Source organism: Festucalex cinctus, chromosome 8 (genome assembly GCF_051991245.1).
Source record: "Festucalex cinctus isolate MCC-2025b chromosome 8, RoL_Fcin_1.0, whole genome shotgun sequence".
NCBI lineage: Eukaryota > Metazoa > Chordata > Actinopteri > Syngnathiformes > Syngnathidae > Festucalex > Festucalex cinctus.
In genome coordinates, this window is record NC_135418.1 from 23804266 (window position 1) to 23822873 (window position 18608).

The following is an 18608-nucleotide window of genomic DNA, read 5'->3' on the forward strand; positions in this document are numbered from 1 at the left end:
TGAATGCAGCATGCGTGGAGCAAATCTTTATGGGTATTTTAAAGGGAACATGCTTGACTTTTTAATGGGGAGTAAAACAAAAAATATATATATTCTTGACTATATTTTCTATGCCGCCCCACTAGTCTAAATACAGTATTCTGGTTAATATTATGTTAGTGGAATATGAGTTGCAGCAAAATTCAGCCATTTTTATCCATCATCCATCAAGGAGGCAGCCATTTTGCCACTTGTTTTCGAGTGAAAATGACCACAATTGCTCAGGGCTCAGGCAACGACCAATCACAGATCACCTGTTTGCTGAAGCTGAGCTGTGATTGGTCGTTGCCTGAGCCCTGAGCAACTGTGATGTCATTTTCACTCGACAGCAAGTGGCAAAATGGCCACCCCTTGAGATGGATTAAAACGGCTGGATTTTGCTTCATAACTCAGATTCGAATGTCATGTATAGACTAGTAAGGTCACATGTAACATTATTGTCAAGAAATGTTTGGTTGACTTCCACTTTAATGTCTTGTACGCAAATCCAAGTGCCTGCCCATCCATCAAGGGTGAAATGAAATCATAAGTGAGGCTAATTTGCATAAATAACCTGGGAACTGTTTTAATATGAGGGGGGCGACAATAAGGTTGACTGCCAGGCTATTGAACACAATGCCAATTACATTCACCAGCCACTAGAGGGAAGTATAACACGAGCCTACTCTATTTCTGTATTTCTAAGCCAATTTTGCACACTCACCATCAGGTTATTAATTTGCATCCTCTACAGTTGTGTTTGCAGTTTATTCAAAGCTAAACTGGAAGTCATGTGACTGAAATATCTAAATATGGCGCTGACGTAAGGGCCGAGACGGACTTTGTGTGGTCACAACTGGCTGAGTGCTTCAAGAAGAGGGAGAAGGAGGAGGGGGAAAAAAATGTTTTTACAAATGGAGCTTGTACAATATTATATCGACATCTCGGCTATAAAAAGCGCGGCTGGGCAGTCGCGAGTGGAAACGGGAGTAATGTTCGCCGAGACTCCCAGAGCCTCGCAAGGCCCGTCCAAGTGAAGTCATGTTTTCAGTATTTGAGACCACATCATCATATCCTATGATTAGTGCGAGAGCTATTTGAGTGTTTTCACTTTACTTTGACGTGATGACAAATTACACACAGGCCTTACGCATTAAAACAACAACAACACTGTAAGTCCCCTGCAAAAGGGTTTCATCCCGGTTTCAGAGTGGTCAACTGAGGAAGAACCAGATTCATTTTTGAATGGATTTTGTTATTGTCCTGCATCTAAATAATTTGTCGTGGCTGGCCATGTATTTCGTCAGTGGGGATTTACCCGACTCAATGCACCAGTATCACATCACAATTATAGAAACATCGTTACTGTACAAAAATACAATACATATGCCAGACTTCCTTGACACCAATTCTGATTTTTCTTGTTTAGACAGGGCTTTGGCGCCAACTTGTGGCAGATGAGAGCATTATAGAAAGAATCAGTAGGTGAGTTTTTCAGTGAATAGCTGTGATGGTAAGTTGGAAAAAAAATGTAAATAAATGATGTCAATGTCTTGAATTGCGAACTAGGCATGTGGAAAAGTTCACTGCATTGCAGGGATGCAATCCAGTCTACCGCCACAATAAGTGATATCTATGATATGGATATACCCTATTCAAATACTCCCTGTGCATATTTTTATAGCATTTATGCATGTTTTTTTGTTTTTTAAAATCTTGAATCACACTTTCTGTAGGCATATAAAGCAGGATTAAAGAGGACTGCCATCAGCAAAACTAGGCTATGCTATTTTGTTAGCACTCTTCTTATAAATGTACAGTGACAAACGTGTGCCACCATCTAGTGGGACATAAGGGAATTACACCCAAAATAGCACAACTTTGAACTACGGTTTTCCCTCGTTTTCCGCTGGGGTTAGGTTCCAAAAAATACCCGCAATAAATAAAATCCGCGAAGTAGTTAGCTTTATGTTTTACAATTCTTATAAATGTTTTAAGGCTCTAAAATCCCCTACCACACAATTTATACACTTTTCTCATTGAGGCATTTACATGTTCTCACATTTCTCTCTTGTTCAAACATTGATAATGTTCAAACCTTCATAAATTTTATAAAATGGGTATATTACTGCAAAAAAATGTGCAAAATTGCACTTAAAAAAAAATCCGCGATACAGCGAGACCGCGAAAAGTGAACCGCGTTATAGCGAGGGAAGACTGTATACAATATATATATATATATATATATATAAAAAAAAATATATATATATATATATATATATATATAAAAAAAAATATATATATATATATATATATATATATATATATATATATATGTATTATTTTCTTAGATTTTATTATGAATCTGGTTGATATGTTACAGTGCAGTGCTATTTTTTTTTCTGATTAAAAACAAAAACAAAAAGTTTTTTGAGGGCTGGTGATCTGTACGATTAATGGCATTTCAATTCATTTCAATGTATAAAATTAATTTGATGGGATCAGAAAACCATAACTAGTTGTTTTTTTTAACCAAAACAATCTACTAGGTTTTGATGTGCTATTCTTATACAACGTACTAACCTTAGAATGCATTTTTTTTTTTCCTTCAAGTGCAACAGCGTGCATTATTATTGGCATTGTGGCGTTGTGGCATGGCACGCTTGCCTCCGTGCAGCCACCAAGGCCTGACAGCCCTCGCCAAGGTTGACTCATTTGCTCCGAGGCAAGTGGGGGGAACGAGGAGGGGGTTTACGTTAGAGATGTGCAACAATTGCAAATCAGGGAAGTTGGGAACTCGGCAAGACAGAGGCTGATTGGTCACATTAAGACAAATTATATACACAGCCCGTTTGATATATGACGACTTGAAGTTTTCCCTACTGCGCCCAAACAGTGATGGGAAAAGACAACAGTTTACCCTGGGCCCAAATGAGATAATGAGTGCATTTGTGTCAGTTTCGCGTTACTTGCCGCCGCATAAAAAGCCAAGGCGGCGTTAATGGAAAGTTGTCGACTGCTCGATCTCTTCGGAGTTACAAATGGAAATGGCCCGAAATAAGAAGGGAGGTTTTTCAGATGCAAAGAAGTGGGCAGCATAATGACTTTTCTCTTTTCTTGTCCCGCCATTCAGAGGGAGGCTTTTCTTTCCCTTTGTCACTTAGCTTTGGCATATAATTAACTCCTGCTTAATATGCTGTTTAAAGGCTCTCCTCCCCGGGCTGGAAAGCTTTGAACCCATAGACCACAGGACGGGACAAAACCCCAGTGGGACTGCTTCCTTCCATGCTCCTCCTCGTGAATGCATGCATTTGTCAGTTAGAGAAGAGAGAGAAAGAACTTCAACATTTTCGCATTGTTGTCTTAACACAGCACAACATTGAAACCAGAGTTGGGATTTAACTGCTAACGTGTGTGCTCAAGTGGAATATATGACCTCCCTTTTGTGTTTTGTAAAACATTGCAGATCATTTTTCACAGTTTGGCTCAGGGCCGAATTCAGGATCGTAAAGTGAATTTGTTGATTTGTTGATCAATACATTATTCATGATTGATGATAAAGTGAGCAGTTCTTCTTCTTCAAAAAAAAAAAGGCTTCAAGCTGTTTAATGCCGCTCCGTGATGAAGTTTGCTTTCAAACTAAACATAAAACAGCAAGAATTACTGTTGTGTATACCAAACAAAGAATGGCAACGCAGGCTTAATGCTAACATGTATTGGAAAACTCTATTGACATGCTAACGGTTAGCAACTGATCTTTGAACCCAGACATGTACACTGTATAAAGTCTGACCATTACCTACTTAAATAAATTGTGGCAACAAAGTGACAATTAATATAATTGAGTAGATTTTAACTACTTCATCTTTGATTAAAAACAATTGATTTAACAAACAAAATTTGGTCATGGCGGGCTTTGGCCACAAATGGAAGTGTTTAGCAATTAAAATAAAAGAAATTGATTAGTATTAACTAATTTTCCAACATTGCTGACATTACTGATAAAATATAAATTCTACTTATTGATATTTACCTGATTTTATTCAGACAAAATGAGTTCATATAACTGACTGAGTATTCAAATTTGATTACACCAAAATATTATACCAAACTAAATAGTGTCATTTTATTATGTACAGTTTACTAGAATATATTGTGCAAATATTAATTTAGCCCAGTTATGCTTTTTTTCGGTGTCGACGGATAACAATACTCAACAGGAAAAGCAGAAAATACGATTATTCTTCTTTGGTGTCTGTATGACTGTATTATACTGCCCCCCGCTGGCCAAGGTGGGCACACTACAAGGAGCAGCACATTGAATTGAATTGCAGCATTAAGGTGATCATACTGTTGAGTTTGTTACATTCCATTTCATTACATTATTGCTCTATATTTTTGTGAAGTAAAATCTAGTGCTGTTTGCTTGATTAAAAAATAAAACAAAACACAAACATACTTCAGTTCACTTGACATTGCGCTTCTCCATTTGGTATGCATGCTTTGGCCACCTGGGGGCAGCATAATAACAGAGAGACACACAAAGAAGAGTTTCACAACTGACTCAGTCTTCATTACTCATTTTTTGCAAACCGTTAATATGATCTATTATCTATTGCTTTTCATGAGCCCTTCAAAGGCATTTTGCATTGTTAGCATGAAGCTAAATTTGACTTTATGAAGGAAAAGCTATGTTTCTCTTTGTTTTTTTTATTTATTTGTCCTTTTTTTTTTTTTTTTTTTTTTTTTTTAATTCATTAAATGGTGTATGGATCAAAATGTGGATCTCAGGGTGTTTTAGGGGCCCCAAGACGCTACCTGTGTACTGTATAACCATAAAAGAGTATCAACACACCTCAGGTTTGGATGAATCAAACAGATGGCGCCAACAGCATTGCGAATCCAGCAAGTCAATCAATAAGTGTCATTAGTGCTATTTTGGTGAAAATCACACCCAAGGGGGGGGGGGGGGGTTGCACGTATGACAGACTCCCAGGACCTCTGAAGCACCTCTGCACCTTTGTGACCCTCATCTGTAGCAAAGTTTATTGCCTCCCCCCTCCCCCTAGTCTCTCCTCCTCCCTCCTGTGCGTCCGTCCCGTCAACAAAAGGCGCACGGTGACCCTTCTGTCCTTCTTTCTTTAAGCAAAGCCCTCTTTTTGCCCCCCCCCCACCCTCCCTGCCACCAGGATGCTTTCTCTTCCACAAGCTGTTAGGAAACAAACGGCTTCAATTAACAGATGGAGGACTGGTTTGTTGTTTAGCATTCATTCAGGTATAATTTGCCCTCAAAAACACTGGTCACAATATTAGGTACACCTAAACAGTCAAAATCAGGGTTTTCCCATCTTTTTGTAGCAGTAGAGGCATATGGCATCCATCCATCCATCCATCCATCCATCCATCCATCCATCCATCCATCCATCCGTCGAATCTGTGCAGGTGTACCTAATGGGGCACCCAGACACATTATCCATTGACCACTTGTAGGCAAGTTTTTTCGTCCTTCCTTTTTTTTCTCCATTAATTTATTTCGGATGGTTTTTCTTTCTTTCTTTCTTTTTTTTTTTTTTTTAGTTGCAAAACAGATTACGGTCCAGGTTGCAACACAATTGACTCTCAATGCACTACTTCCTAGAGCCATCCCCGCGTCAATAGGGCGCTCGACGGGGTCCTCCCCCGGGAACTCGCGCAGGTGCGACACGCAAAGTCATAAAACACACCAATGGGAGGCGAGAGAAGGGGGGGAGGGGGGGGGGTCTACCTACTGTCATTAACTGGGTGATAATCCCTTTTTACTTGGTGCAAACTCTGCACTTCTTTCAACTACTAAATAACGACTGTTTGTAAACCGAGTATATGTTTTATTACATATAGTTTATGCTATATTTATATTTATTTGTGTGTGTGAATGCGTGCTTGCTTGCGTGTGTCATTCGAAGAAGTGAATATAATGAAGAAAAGATGAGCGTCAGCGTCGAGAAGCTTTGCAATAAAAAAAAAAAAAAAAAAAAAAAAAAAAAAAAAAAAAGAGAAGCTTTGCAATAAATTCTAATTTGAACAAATATGCGGAAAGGATGGCGTGGGGACATGGTGGCGCGCACACACGGAATTTAAGGGCCTGTGTGATTTCGCGCGCAGGTGGAAGTGGAAGAACTCGACGGGCAAAATATTCATTGAGAGGGCGAATTTATTAAATATTAATGAGGTATTAGTGCAATACACTGAAAAGGAAAAAGGATAGTTTTTGTTTTTATTTAGTAAAAACTGTATTTTAAAGAATATAACGACGTGTTGTTTTCCACCCACATTAAGTTAATTAAACTAATCATAAAGCAAATCAATGTACGTGTACAGTATTTGAAACAACCACATAACGTCTTCGTAAAGACTGCTAGCTTAATGCTAACACGATGTGGCATGAGACAGACGGGCTAACAAATACTATTGAATTTTTGTTCTAAGAAATTGATATTTGCACTCAAATTGCGCAGCACGTGTAGACAGGCTCTATAACAAAAATATATACACACGAAAATATATACACGATTTATGCTCTGGTCTACTAAGCACTTGTAACCTTGGTTTATATACAGTGTTCCCTCGTTTTCCGCTGGGGTTAGGTTCCAAAAAATACCCGCAATAAATGAAATCCGCGAAGTAGTTAGCTTTATGTTTTACAACTCTTATAAATGTTTTAAGGCTCTAAAATCCCCGACCGCACAATTTATACACTTTTCTCATTGAGGCATTTACATGTTCTCACATTTCTCTCTTGTTCAAACATTGACAATGTTCAAACCTTCATAAATTTTATAAAATTGGTATATTACTGTAAAAAAATATGCAAAATTGCACTTAAAAAAAATCCGCGATACAGCGAGACCGCGAAAAGTGAACCGCGTTATCGCGAGGGAAGACTGTATGTAAAATATACTGTCCCCTGGTGGCCAAAGAGTGTGCATCAGAGGGGCCATAAGTAATCATGATGCACAAAATGTTTAATTCTTAATTCTATTTAACTGTTATTATTTTGTTGTTGTTTTTTTTTTAAATAAATTTGTAGGGCTCTATTTTTCATATTAAAATGAACTTTGCTGTTTTTTTTATGGCGGACTGAAACAAATGAAAGCCATTTCCATTCATTTTAGTGGGGAAAGATGATTTGAGATGCAAGACTGGTCATGAATTCAATTAAATTCGCAAATTGAAGTGTTGATCGCTGTGATCTACATTTCCGGAGGTGTGGCTTAATGAAAAGAAAAATTCTAATGAATAGTGGAATTTCGAAATACATAACTTTTTCTTTCCTTTTATATTACATAATGAGGCCTACCGTTTATCACAAAAAACTACAAATAAACTTATGGTGTTATTGATAAGTAGCTCCGTGTTTCCCACCCTTGGTGCCAACCTGTGCTGCGATGATGACGTAACAACAACCAAGTCCCCATTACCACCACCCCACCCGCGTGGAGTCCCATCACGAGCTGTGGGTGTCCCGCATGGGCGTGAATGAGATGCCTCCCTCTCCTCTCTCACTCCCTCTGCCTTTCTTTCCCCTCCATCTACTACTCTTTCCTCTTGTATCCCGAGGCTGCCACGCCGGACGGAGAGCATTTCCACGGGACTCCCCTCCCGAGTGCCCCCCCCCCCTCCCCTCCCCCTCGCACTCGGGCCGCGACCATGACGGAGGAAAGTCGGGGCAAGAGGAGGAAACAAGCCAACCCCAGGAGAAGTCGAGGTAAAGCGGCTATAGGCTGGGGAGAAAGTTTTTGGGTGGAGATGGATGTGGATGGAGATGAGCCCTCACGCGTGGATTTACGTACTTGGGGCAACGGAACGGCTTTAAAACTTTCTGTTCCGGATTCCCGGACTTATATTGTTTAAAAAGTTTTGCGGTGGTTGCGCGCGCACCTTGCTGAAAGATGCTCAGCAACTGGTACGAGGCATGTGTTGAGCTAATAGCTAATATAAATGTTTGGCTAATAAATGACGTCAGGTGTCACTTTGAGGATCGATTATATCTGTTTTACTAAACGCCCCCTGTTAAGTATACTTGGAAACGATAACAAAGGACCGTTGGGTCAAAATTGTACACATGTGAAATCGTTTAATTTTATTTATCGTTGTTTTCACGAGTTTGTACACAAATGCACACACAGTAGGCAGACCGCTGAGCATGGGGCTTTACTTGCATGTCATCTTTTTCCTTAAATATTCAAATAAATAAACAAATACATAAATAAAAACAGCTAATCTTAGACGTGATTTTGGCATAATTAAAGACATGACTAAAAAGTGGACTTGAAAAAGAACACGCACACACACACTGGATTTATATTTATAGGAGTCATGTGGAGGCTGTTTGCACATCATACTTTTGATGGTTAAATCCATTATAGAGGTCACGCGCAGTGGAAAAAAAAAATATGAATAGCGTTTCCAATTACATTAGAAAATAAGTGCGAAGTAAGGAGCGTCCCATCTTATAATGTGGCTTGTTGCTAATGTGCTTCTATATTTACGCCGTCAACCAGCTGATGGAGGTTTAGTTCCAGTGTCTTTCATCAAGGACCGTAAATGAATGTAGTGTACAACAAGTACTTCACTGTTTAGCCAAGTACTTCAGTTAATGCCCTGAAAGAAACTAAAATCATTACAAATTAGAATAAAAATGTATATTAATGTATCCACAAATATGAGGAGACATACTTTAATTCGGACTAAATGAGAATGAAAGGAATGAAACCGTGTATGTGTTTGTCCCCGATGCGACACGTAACCGCCAGCTGTTTACTTCCACGCTGTAGTTTATTGAAACATCCCCTCATTTCATTACAAGTGTCGCCTGAGTGTGAGCAATGACACACACACACAGGAACACACACACTTAGACAGCCACCTTTGACCCTCACTTAACAGTTTGTCGACCGACCGCACTCAATTTCGCAGATCAACAACATCACAGACACGTCGAAGCTGTCATCAGACCAAAAAAAAATAAAAAATTGGACACACTTAGCACGCAACTGACATGAAACAACTCTGGGCTGTTACACTTAATGGGACGTCATCAAAGTATCATCAGGTCCTGTTTTAAATGTATTCCCCGCGGTCGGTAATCGCCTGCGCTGTCAATTGTAGGCGACGTTGCCGTGACGCCAGCGTGCAAATGCGTGTAGCGTTTGGAATGCGCTTGGCTGCGGCGTGAGCGTTAAGGATCCTTGATAAAACCAAACGAATCTGGCAGCTGGCGACTCTCGGGACGGCGATGCGCGGGAGTCTTTCCAAACCAGAAGAGGAGAGAAAAACTGATCTGAGGCGAGGTTGTTTTTTGTTTTTTTACTTTTTCCGAGGCGCCTATCGATTGTGCGTCTGTGTCCGCCCTCCAGTAAAACTGTCAGTGCCGAGCAATATCAAGCAACCTGAGGAAATTAGCACCCTTTTTGTGTTTTGGCGCAGGCGGTGCGGTCTGAAATGATGACTTTTCAACCATTTTGTATCCAAACCATCACAAATTTTGTACATGAGTCACGATAATATCCATTCGTTATGGAGATGACGCCGCCAAGATGTCAATATAACCATCAAACATGACATTGACATGGCTTTGGGGAATATGTTGTCTTCCACCTCGAACATCTTAATAAATGTTAATATCCAAAACAAAATCTTGGTTTACCACGTTGGCGACGTTAGTCGAACTTGTGTGCAAGTGGGAACACGTAGTTTATCGCTAACCTATGCTAACCTAGTAAAATGGGAATGAAGGTGATAACTGGTCATGGCTTCTTGTAGGGATAGACCAATTATCAGCGCCGATATTTGGCATTTTGACAAATATCTGCATCGGCCTTTTTACGAATCCGAAGGCCGATAAAGCTGGTATGTATCTCACTGAGCGCTGAATGCTCACGAACGTAGCAAATTTTGGATTTTCATCAGGATTTGTGAGATCTTCACAGACTTTTCAAACATATTCAGACAAATATTCACTGTCTGCAACGATCTTTTGAAACCTTTTACAAACCCTAATTACCTACATTTGCATGTTTTTGTCGCTCAGTGAGATAAAGGGGACTTTTCTTTTGTGCATTTATTACATTTCCACTGTATAAAAAATGATACTGACACTGGGAACTCCCTACACTTTATTTTTAAAAATAATAAAATAAAATTAAGAAAATATGTTGAAATTTGGAAAACTTTATTTATAGTAGAAAACGTTATGGAATCATTTACTTCGTAATTTTAATTTAACTTGCTGATGACCTTGGACGGGCCCTGCAATTTTTGTTATAATTTTTAAACAAAACTTCCAATTCTTTATATGTTTAAAATTATTATTATTATTTTTAATTCTGATGCAAATATTTTCTCTTTTACTGCAAATGAATATTGGCTTGAAATATCAGTTATCGGTCTCGTTGACTACTAATAGACTTAGACTTGACATTATTGAGCCCTTTGGGATCGCTCCCTCTGGGAAATTTACATATCCAGTAGCAATAAGAACAGATAATACAATAAAAAATAATTCAATCAATCAATAAATAAGGTTACTATACCAGATTGAATTAACAATAATAATAATAATAGAAATAAAATTAAAAAAATAATAATAATTAGGGATGCAACGATATCCAAACATCACAATACAATATTATCACGATATGAAGCTCACGATACGATAATTATCACGATATTGTGGGGAAGATGGCGATATTTAAGAAAGGCCACAATATAGTAAAAAGAATTAGCTCATACAAAAAAAAGCACAATATTGTGTACATAACATCAATGTTATGTTATTATTATTATGTTTTACTATTATTATACTATTATTATTATTATGTTCTGTTGTTAATGCACTCACACATCGAGTTCCTCCACATAATGGCTTGCTTCACGGGGCATATTACGTTACCCTTTATTAACGTAGATTTTAAACATAGAAGGGCCACAACATCCCTAATGAAAATTAAATTGCACTAAAAAACTAGCCCCCAGAGTGTGCTAGAACTGCACGAATGGAAATCAACCTGACCTTTTTTTTTTTTAAATTTAAATAATCGTGAACATGACGACGACGATATTGTGGCAGCTTTTAATATCACGATATTGCGCTTATCGTTACCTCCCTACTAATAATCAGAATTGGTTTGGCATCGGCCTTGAAAAGAACATGCCGGTCTATCACTAATATATGTAGCCATATGTAGGTTATGTAGCCACTTTACGAATGCAACTCTGTCATAAACCGCGGACCCAATGTCTTAAAGTTGAAAATATTAATACATTAATAAATAAATCATTAAGTTTATTAATTCAATAAAAATTGCAGGTTTAGGAACATTTTAATTATATGCCAGCTCACAAGGAGGGATAGCAGCATCTCCGCAGTTACTATGGCAACCTCAGGTGACCTGCAGTATGTCAGTGTTCTTGGAACTCTTGTATTAGCGCTTAGTGCTAGCGTCATAGTTCAGAGTGGCATGGGATGATCACCAGATTGTCTTGTTTCTAATGTCAGTACATCTTTGCCACTCTAAATGATGGCGTTTTCCTTCTATTTAATGACAACGCTGGCATTTTACAGCAACTATGAGCCTTGCAGCAAAACAATTATCACATCATCTGATCATCTGAGGGATGTTTTTTCATTGCGGTTTGCTTAAAATGAAATACAGAGACACAGTGTCGATAAAATTTTTTGAAAATCAGCTGAAAAAGATTTCTAGGTTCATACACCTACGAGCATTTTTATATCATCCTGAAAAAAAATCAATCAATCAATCAAATAACACACAAAGTGACGTTTTAACAAAATCTCACTCATACATACGACATTTATATTGTAGCATGCAAAATAGTCTTGAGCAGACATTTAAACATCAATATTTGTATTCGTTCACCGATCGAAAAGAAGTCGCGTTACGTAAAAAACGACAATGTGAAGTCGTGCTTTGATATATGCTAATAAAAGATGCTGGAGAAGAGGAATTGTAAACATGATTGATGAGAAAATTTGTGAAGTAATTTCAAGTGACAAGTCACCATGACAAACGACTAAGTCATGCATATCCTTAGCGCATGGTTGCCCAAGTCATGATTTGAGTGTTTTCAGAAAGCAAGAAAGAAAAAAAAAACACAACAAATTAAACAACCAAGAAGAGTCCAGTTGCCTCGATTCACCATTGCCAAATTGCCATGACCTGGATTACTCCACAAAGAAAAAAAAACATTTTAGCATGTGCATTGATTGAAAAATCTAAAATAAATAAATAAATAAATAAATAAATAAATAAATCAGACTTTACTGTATTCTCATAAGATTGACAATTTGTCCTTAAAAATGCTAACTTTATTCTTATAAGATGTTTTCCTATAAAAAATACAACTATTATAGGATTGTAAAAAAAAAAAAAAATTCTATTAATTATTCTTGATTATGATTTTTTTTTTGTCAAAAATGATGATGATGATGATGATGATGATGATAAGTTAAAAAATGACTTAATTCTTCAGCGATTTAACTTTATTTAACTTTAGCACTAAGCGCTAATACAAGACTTCCAAGAACACTGTAAACTTTATTTATTTTATTTTTTTTAACAATATGACTTTTAAAATAAGATTGTGATTCCCACTCCCTCCAAAATGACAGCTATTATCATAAGGTTGCAACTTTTTTAGTTTTCAGTTTTTTATTTGAGATTTGTCTTGCCATATGACATAATTCTCATGACATTGCATTTTTTTTAAATATATGATCTTCATACTATTGCGTCCCCCCCCCCCCACACATTAAAGAATATGACAACTTTTATAATACCTTACTTTGAATTTTTTTTTTGTCAACATTTTTTTTCATGAGATTGATTTTTTTTTTTTTTTTTTTAAAGGGACAATCAGTTCAACCCTATGAGATTGAAACATTTTTTTTTCTTTTTTTTTGTTTAGATTTTAAAAGCAAAGAAACATTCTCATCAGGTAATGGCTTTTATCTTATTCATGACTTTTGTCTCAAAAATAAACGACTTATTAGACTTTTATTCTGTGACAAAATTCCTGCATTTGCAGAGATGTGAAGTTTTGCGCTGACGCCTTGATGGCACGCAACTCTCCTGTTGCTCCTCACTGTTGTTTCAAAGTTTTCAGTGAGAGTGAGAGGCGACACACCTCATGTGCTGCCTGCCTGCTCCGCGTTGGCCGCCAAAGAGTGCGCGCATCTTTTCCGCCGTCTGCTCATCGAAGCCTTTGAAGCAGATGAAGGCTTGCGTTACACATTTTTAGCTCCTTTATGTCATCCGTCGAAAGAGCCTCGTCGTGTTGTCGAGCTCATTTGTCTTTTCTCTTTTCTTTTTTTTTTTTTTAAGGAGGGCTTTCTTTATCCTCTCCTCGGCCGCCTCGCTCCCTCTTTCTCTTCTTTTTTCAAGTGCCAATTTATTTAAACTCCTTTCCCCTTTTCTTCTTTCTCCTTCATTGATTTCCAAACCCCAGTCTTTGTGTGCAGCTGGAGCCCAGCTGTGTGTCTTGCGACGGTGTACGTGTGTGTGTGTTTGTGTGGCTTTTTCTGGCACATTGCTGCCACAGTGAGCATAGCGCACTGTACACACAAAGGACCCTGGCCACAAAAAAAGAAAAGAAAAAAAAGGGAGGGGGGAAGTTTGGAGCAAGAGAGATGAACATGCTTGTAACTGTAACAGCGCAGTGGGCCGAGTCGTTTGCATCAGCATTTGGGGATGAGCGAGACGGCAGTGAAGAGCACTGGCACCACGGTTTATTAAGCGGGAGACGTTTTTTGGAGGGGCGTCAGAAGCGGCGGGTGGGGGCACCGAGGGGGGAACGAAAGATGAGGATGATGACAGAGGTGGGGGGAGCTGATGCGGTTGACAGAGTTGGAGACGGCAAAAGCATTTAGTGGGCGTGAGAAGATGGCACGAAAGAGGCTATTTCCCACCAAGCAGTACAATTCCTACAGGTTTTTGCGTTTGCATCGCTTCACAAATGTTTGGTTTTCGCCCAAAGATAGCCTACAATCAGTCACCGGCACACTTTCAATCGCTTTGTTGACTAAACGGCAACAAAATAAATAACCATCTAATGAGCACATTCATTCACAAACTAGTATGGCCACATTAGACACCCAAGCATTCAACATGCTAACAGTTAGCCAGCTAATAGTCAGCCGCTAAACTGAGCTCACAATCGACCCACCGCTTAGCGCTACAACTGCCCACTCTCATTCAGTGACTCCCACGTCACTCACCAGATCAGGTCCCATCTAAAGAGTCACATACAATCAAAATCACAGGTACAACATTGTAGAATGTGAGGATGTCATCTGTTTAGTTTTGTGAAAAAAAGTCACTATCAGTTGCTATCAGTTAGAGGACTTAAATTCTTTAAGTATGTGTTTCTGTATGGGTGAAGAATGTTGGCTACATTCAGCGCAACAATCTGTCTTGTAACACCAAAGGCATGTTGCTTTCGGTTGATAAAGTGCGTCGATCAATGGTCGTTCATTAAATAATTTATGCCCAGATAAACTCGTCTTGATGTATGTTGATGCCTTTCAGGCAAACTTAGCTAGCTAGTTACTTATAAAGAGATGCACTTGTTTGCTCAGCAGACATCAAATCTGAGTATAAAGTGTTGTGGTTATCGTGTGAAACTAGTTAGCGTGACATATCTAATACTACATAATTAGCATATTAATTTTGATCTTATCTGATCTTATCTTTTTGATGATGTAAAGTGGTCACCTCGAAGATTTGATAATTGTGCTCGTCTTCTTTCACGCAACTGCTTTGCAAGTTTACACTCGTTGCCTTAAACCGAATAGGTGTTTAGGTGTTCACCAATGTTGTGAAAACAAAACTGACCGTGTGCCCTTGAACATGGAAGCCTTTGCTCATAGCATACAAATCTGACATCAAACGCGAATACTTGGTTCTAAAAATATTTGATAGCTGTATCCCTACTCGTGATTCTAGCATTGCATTTTAAAGCGTATAACAAAGATATTTAGACAGAGGGTGATTGCTTCTGGAATGTTCTGGAATGCTCTGCCTGTAGTTATCATGGTAACAAAAATCATTCTCACGTTACAATAGCTCATTTGCATGACACAGACCCGCCCCCTCAAAATTGGTTAAACAAAAAGCACTTTTATTTTGGTTTTGATGCTTATTTTTGCTACGGTTATCGCACAGCATTGTATCATGTCGTTTTCCATACATACATTGGAGAGTTAGCCGCAGCCATAGCTAACTAGTTTTCAGCTAACCAAGCTCACCATCAGCATTCTGTCTATGCAATCCTGGATTTCTGATTCGCTTGTTGGCGGCTAAACAAAGCACAAGTTATTCTTTTAGTAAACAGCCACATTGCAAGAAAAAACAAAAAATGAAACACTGGAAGTCCGCCATTGTCCGTCACGTTGTTCTTCTTTGTCAAATTCATTGGCGGGCTCCACTGTGTCACGCTGCGCTACCGTCACGCTAGTAACGCAGCTGCTGCCGCCGCTAGCACGTCCCGCCGAGCAAGTCCAGCCAGATCGGGTTTGAGCGTTTAAAATCGTATTGCTGCGAGCCTAACATGAGCGCTAATCTTCGCGCTTCCTCATTTGCCGTTTAGCGCCGTCTCGAGTGTCGCGCCATTCTGCCGCGCCGCGGCGTTTGATCCCGAGATCTGCGCCGCACGGACGGGGAATCCCTTGATTGAGTCCCTCTGCTATTTCTCACATGTTTATTCAATTACGTCTCATCAGTCCCATGTCTTCCTGTGCATTCCTGCCGCATGGCTGCCACACCGTCCGTCCGGTCCAAGGAGGAGTTATTCGGAAAGATTTACGGTGCCAGCGCAGGATTAGTGCATGTGAAAGCAGTTTTCCCCATAATTGCCCTCTCATGACATTTTTGGAAGTTATAGTCGTAGGCCTACATTACATCCAAATATGAGTGTGGAATTTTGAATCCGAGATAACCGGTCACTGAAATTCAACTCGGTGTCTAAACAAAAAAGCACACAATGGTGAGCACATCAGGCTAAGATGGCTCACGAGTTGCGCGTAGGCGAAACACTAACTACCCCATGTATTTCTATTTTCACATCAAAGGACAAACACATCGGTTTTCATTCTCATCATTGTCCTTTTCCAGAATTATTAGCACTTTCTTTGTCATTGCGCTGGCACGCTCCTCGCCCTTAAGTTCTATTTTGAGAGCCCCCCTCCCCTTGTTTTTGTGCAGACATCCTGGAGATTGCGTGTTTGATATGCTGCACATGTTCTACAGAAGAAAGCGCTCCAAAGCCTCCACTTAGGTCGCTCGCGCGCACAATTTATAGATATGTGCCGTTTTTATCACGCCTCAAATTAAATTTTGAAAACGCAGCTTCAGACGGCATGGATTACCCAGATGGGCGGGAGTGAGGGTGGGGTGGTGGGGCACCCTAGCTCGGGATTAGAGAATTGGACTTCAGGACTTTTTTTTTTTTTTTTTTTTTTTAATATCACATCAGGATGTAGGTGCATGTCTTCATTTTGCAGGAATTTGTACAGAAGGTAAACACTACATTGGACTACTAACCAAAATTGTTTAATTTATCTGAAACAGAAACAAAATCAACTTTGGATTAAAATAATAAACTCTCTACTATTACAAGTTACATGTTGGACAATGACATTCTGCTTACCTTCGTCAGATCTGACATGTATTTTGTATTATTTGGGCAAAAATAAATGAATGGTACTCCAGTGACGATTTCTGGCACGGTTGGAGGTTGGGCGGCAAGGGTTCCTAAAATAAAATGTAACAAATTGCCCCATATAAAAAGTTTTCTACCGTGTAACGGCATGACACGGCAAAAGTGGGGTGGGGGTATCGCACCAGTTGGCTTTCAAGCTAGGCGTAGTGAGTACACGACATTTCGAGGTTACCATGGCTGAGCAGGATGCGAAAGAGTTTTGTTTTTTTTGTAAATGTGTCAAATTAAAACATAGGCGCATGTGTTCATTCAGAAGAAAATTTGACAAGAATGTAAACAATACTTACAGTACATTCAAACAAGATTATTTACACGTCACCCCCTCTCAGTCAATATCGGCACTCAGGGCTTGTTAGCCTGAATGTTCTATTTTGCCAACATATTGTCAGAATTGTAAAGCGGTGAAGGGTGTTCATATACATTGATTAAGTAATAAAACAAAAGCTGTTTCAGTCAACCCACAAAATTGATCACTTTTAAAGTAGTTTTGTAAGTTAGGAGGAAATTGTACACAAATGTAAACAGTATTGGAGGTTCAAAAACGACTATAAACACATCATACACAAAAGGCATGTCAGTCTGAAAACGATATTTGAACAACATATTTATATTTTTTTTATACATTTAAAACACTGAGAGCATATGATTTCATATACACTTTTATACATCAATCTCAAATGTGTCAGTTTTGTAGTGGTTACAGCTTTTAGGGGGATAAAATCCTGCTAAAATATTTAGACAACAGGTTCAGCTACAACATGTTCTAGTTTTTATGTATATACTGTATTATTATGCACAGTACTATGAATAACACATGGTGGATTTTTATACCTGACCATCTTTCAGGAAATGTTGAATTAAAAAAAAACGTTTTTAAATTCTGTGAGATTGAAAACAAAGAAAATGTACTGAATTGTTAAAAAAGAAAATCTAATTTTAAATCACATAAAAAAATTTAAAAAAATAAGTCAACTTTTACGCATTTTCCCATTCAACAATGATTTTATGTTATCTAAGTCAGCCTGGTCTGTGAAGTATTGAGTAAGATTTTGTGCAAAGGAAAATGAACTGAATAATACTTTTTTTGTTGTTGTTGTTTTAGTGCATAGTTTTGGTTTTATTCCTGTTTTTAATGAATACTATAAAAACAACATGAAGAACCACATCCGCTTTGAAGTGACGGCAAAATATGACGTTTACAAACATGTTTGATGACCTTCAAACGACCATTCATATAATGTCTCACAAAGAAGACGACTTTTTGCATCAGTTTACCACTCTGCATAAATCACAGCGTGCAGAATTGCTGACATTGTCATAGTAAAACAAGAAATAGGGCAAGATGCATGCTTTGGCAAGGACAGCGAGAGCCAGCTCCGGCAATTTTACATTGTTGTCTATTTTTTTTATTTTTTTTGTACGTTTTTTTAGATACCTGCTTAGTCGTGTGAATGCAGTGGAAAAATCTAAGTGACAAATAAAAGGGCAGAGAAATATATAATGGCCACCTTCAGCTTTATATTTAAATACATATTAGATAGAAAAACTACTAGGGTTCAAAAGTTTTAGGGTCACTTAAAAAAATGTCTCATTTTTGAAAGACGTTTTTATGTAGAGTTTTACTCACTTTTGTTATTTTGAGGGGGACAGTAAAGTTACACTGTACAAGATGTACACCGACTACGTGTCGTTTCTTCCGCGTTATCTCATGAAATAATACTGAATAATACACTATTTTCACAAATGTAAACGTCTTGTAACGCACCTGCAGCATTTAGCGGGACCCGTGACCACCCAACAAACTGACAAAGCCC

At 38.5% G+C, this 18608-nt stretch overlaps 1 protein-coding gene across 1 annotated transcript in view; it reads left to right on the plus strand.

The window, feature by feature from the left end:
• The first annotated feature begins 7415 nt into the window (after positions 1–7415).
• The window catches only part of LOC144023743 (zinc finger E-box-binding homeobox 2), a 36113-nt gene continuing 24920 nt past the window's right edge, over positions 7416–18608 (plus strand). Inside the window, exon 1 of the mRNA XM_077529524.1 lies at positions 7416–7762. Coding sequence (XP_077385650.1) covers positions 7534–7762 — 229 coding nt within the window. The 5' untranslated portion in view covers positions 7416–7533. The remainder of the gene's footprint in view (positions 7763–18608) is intronic.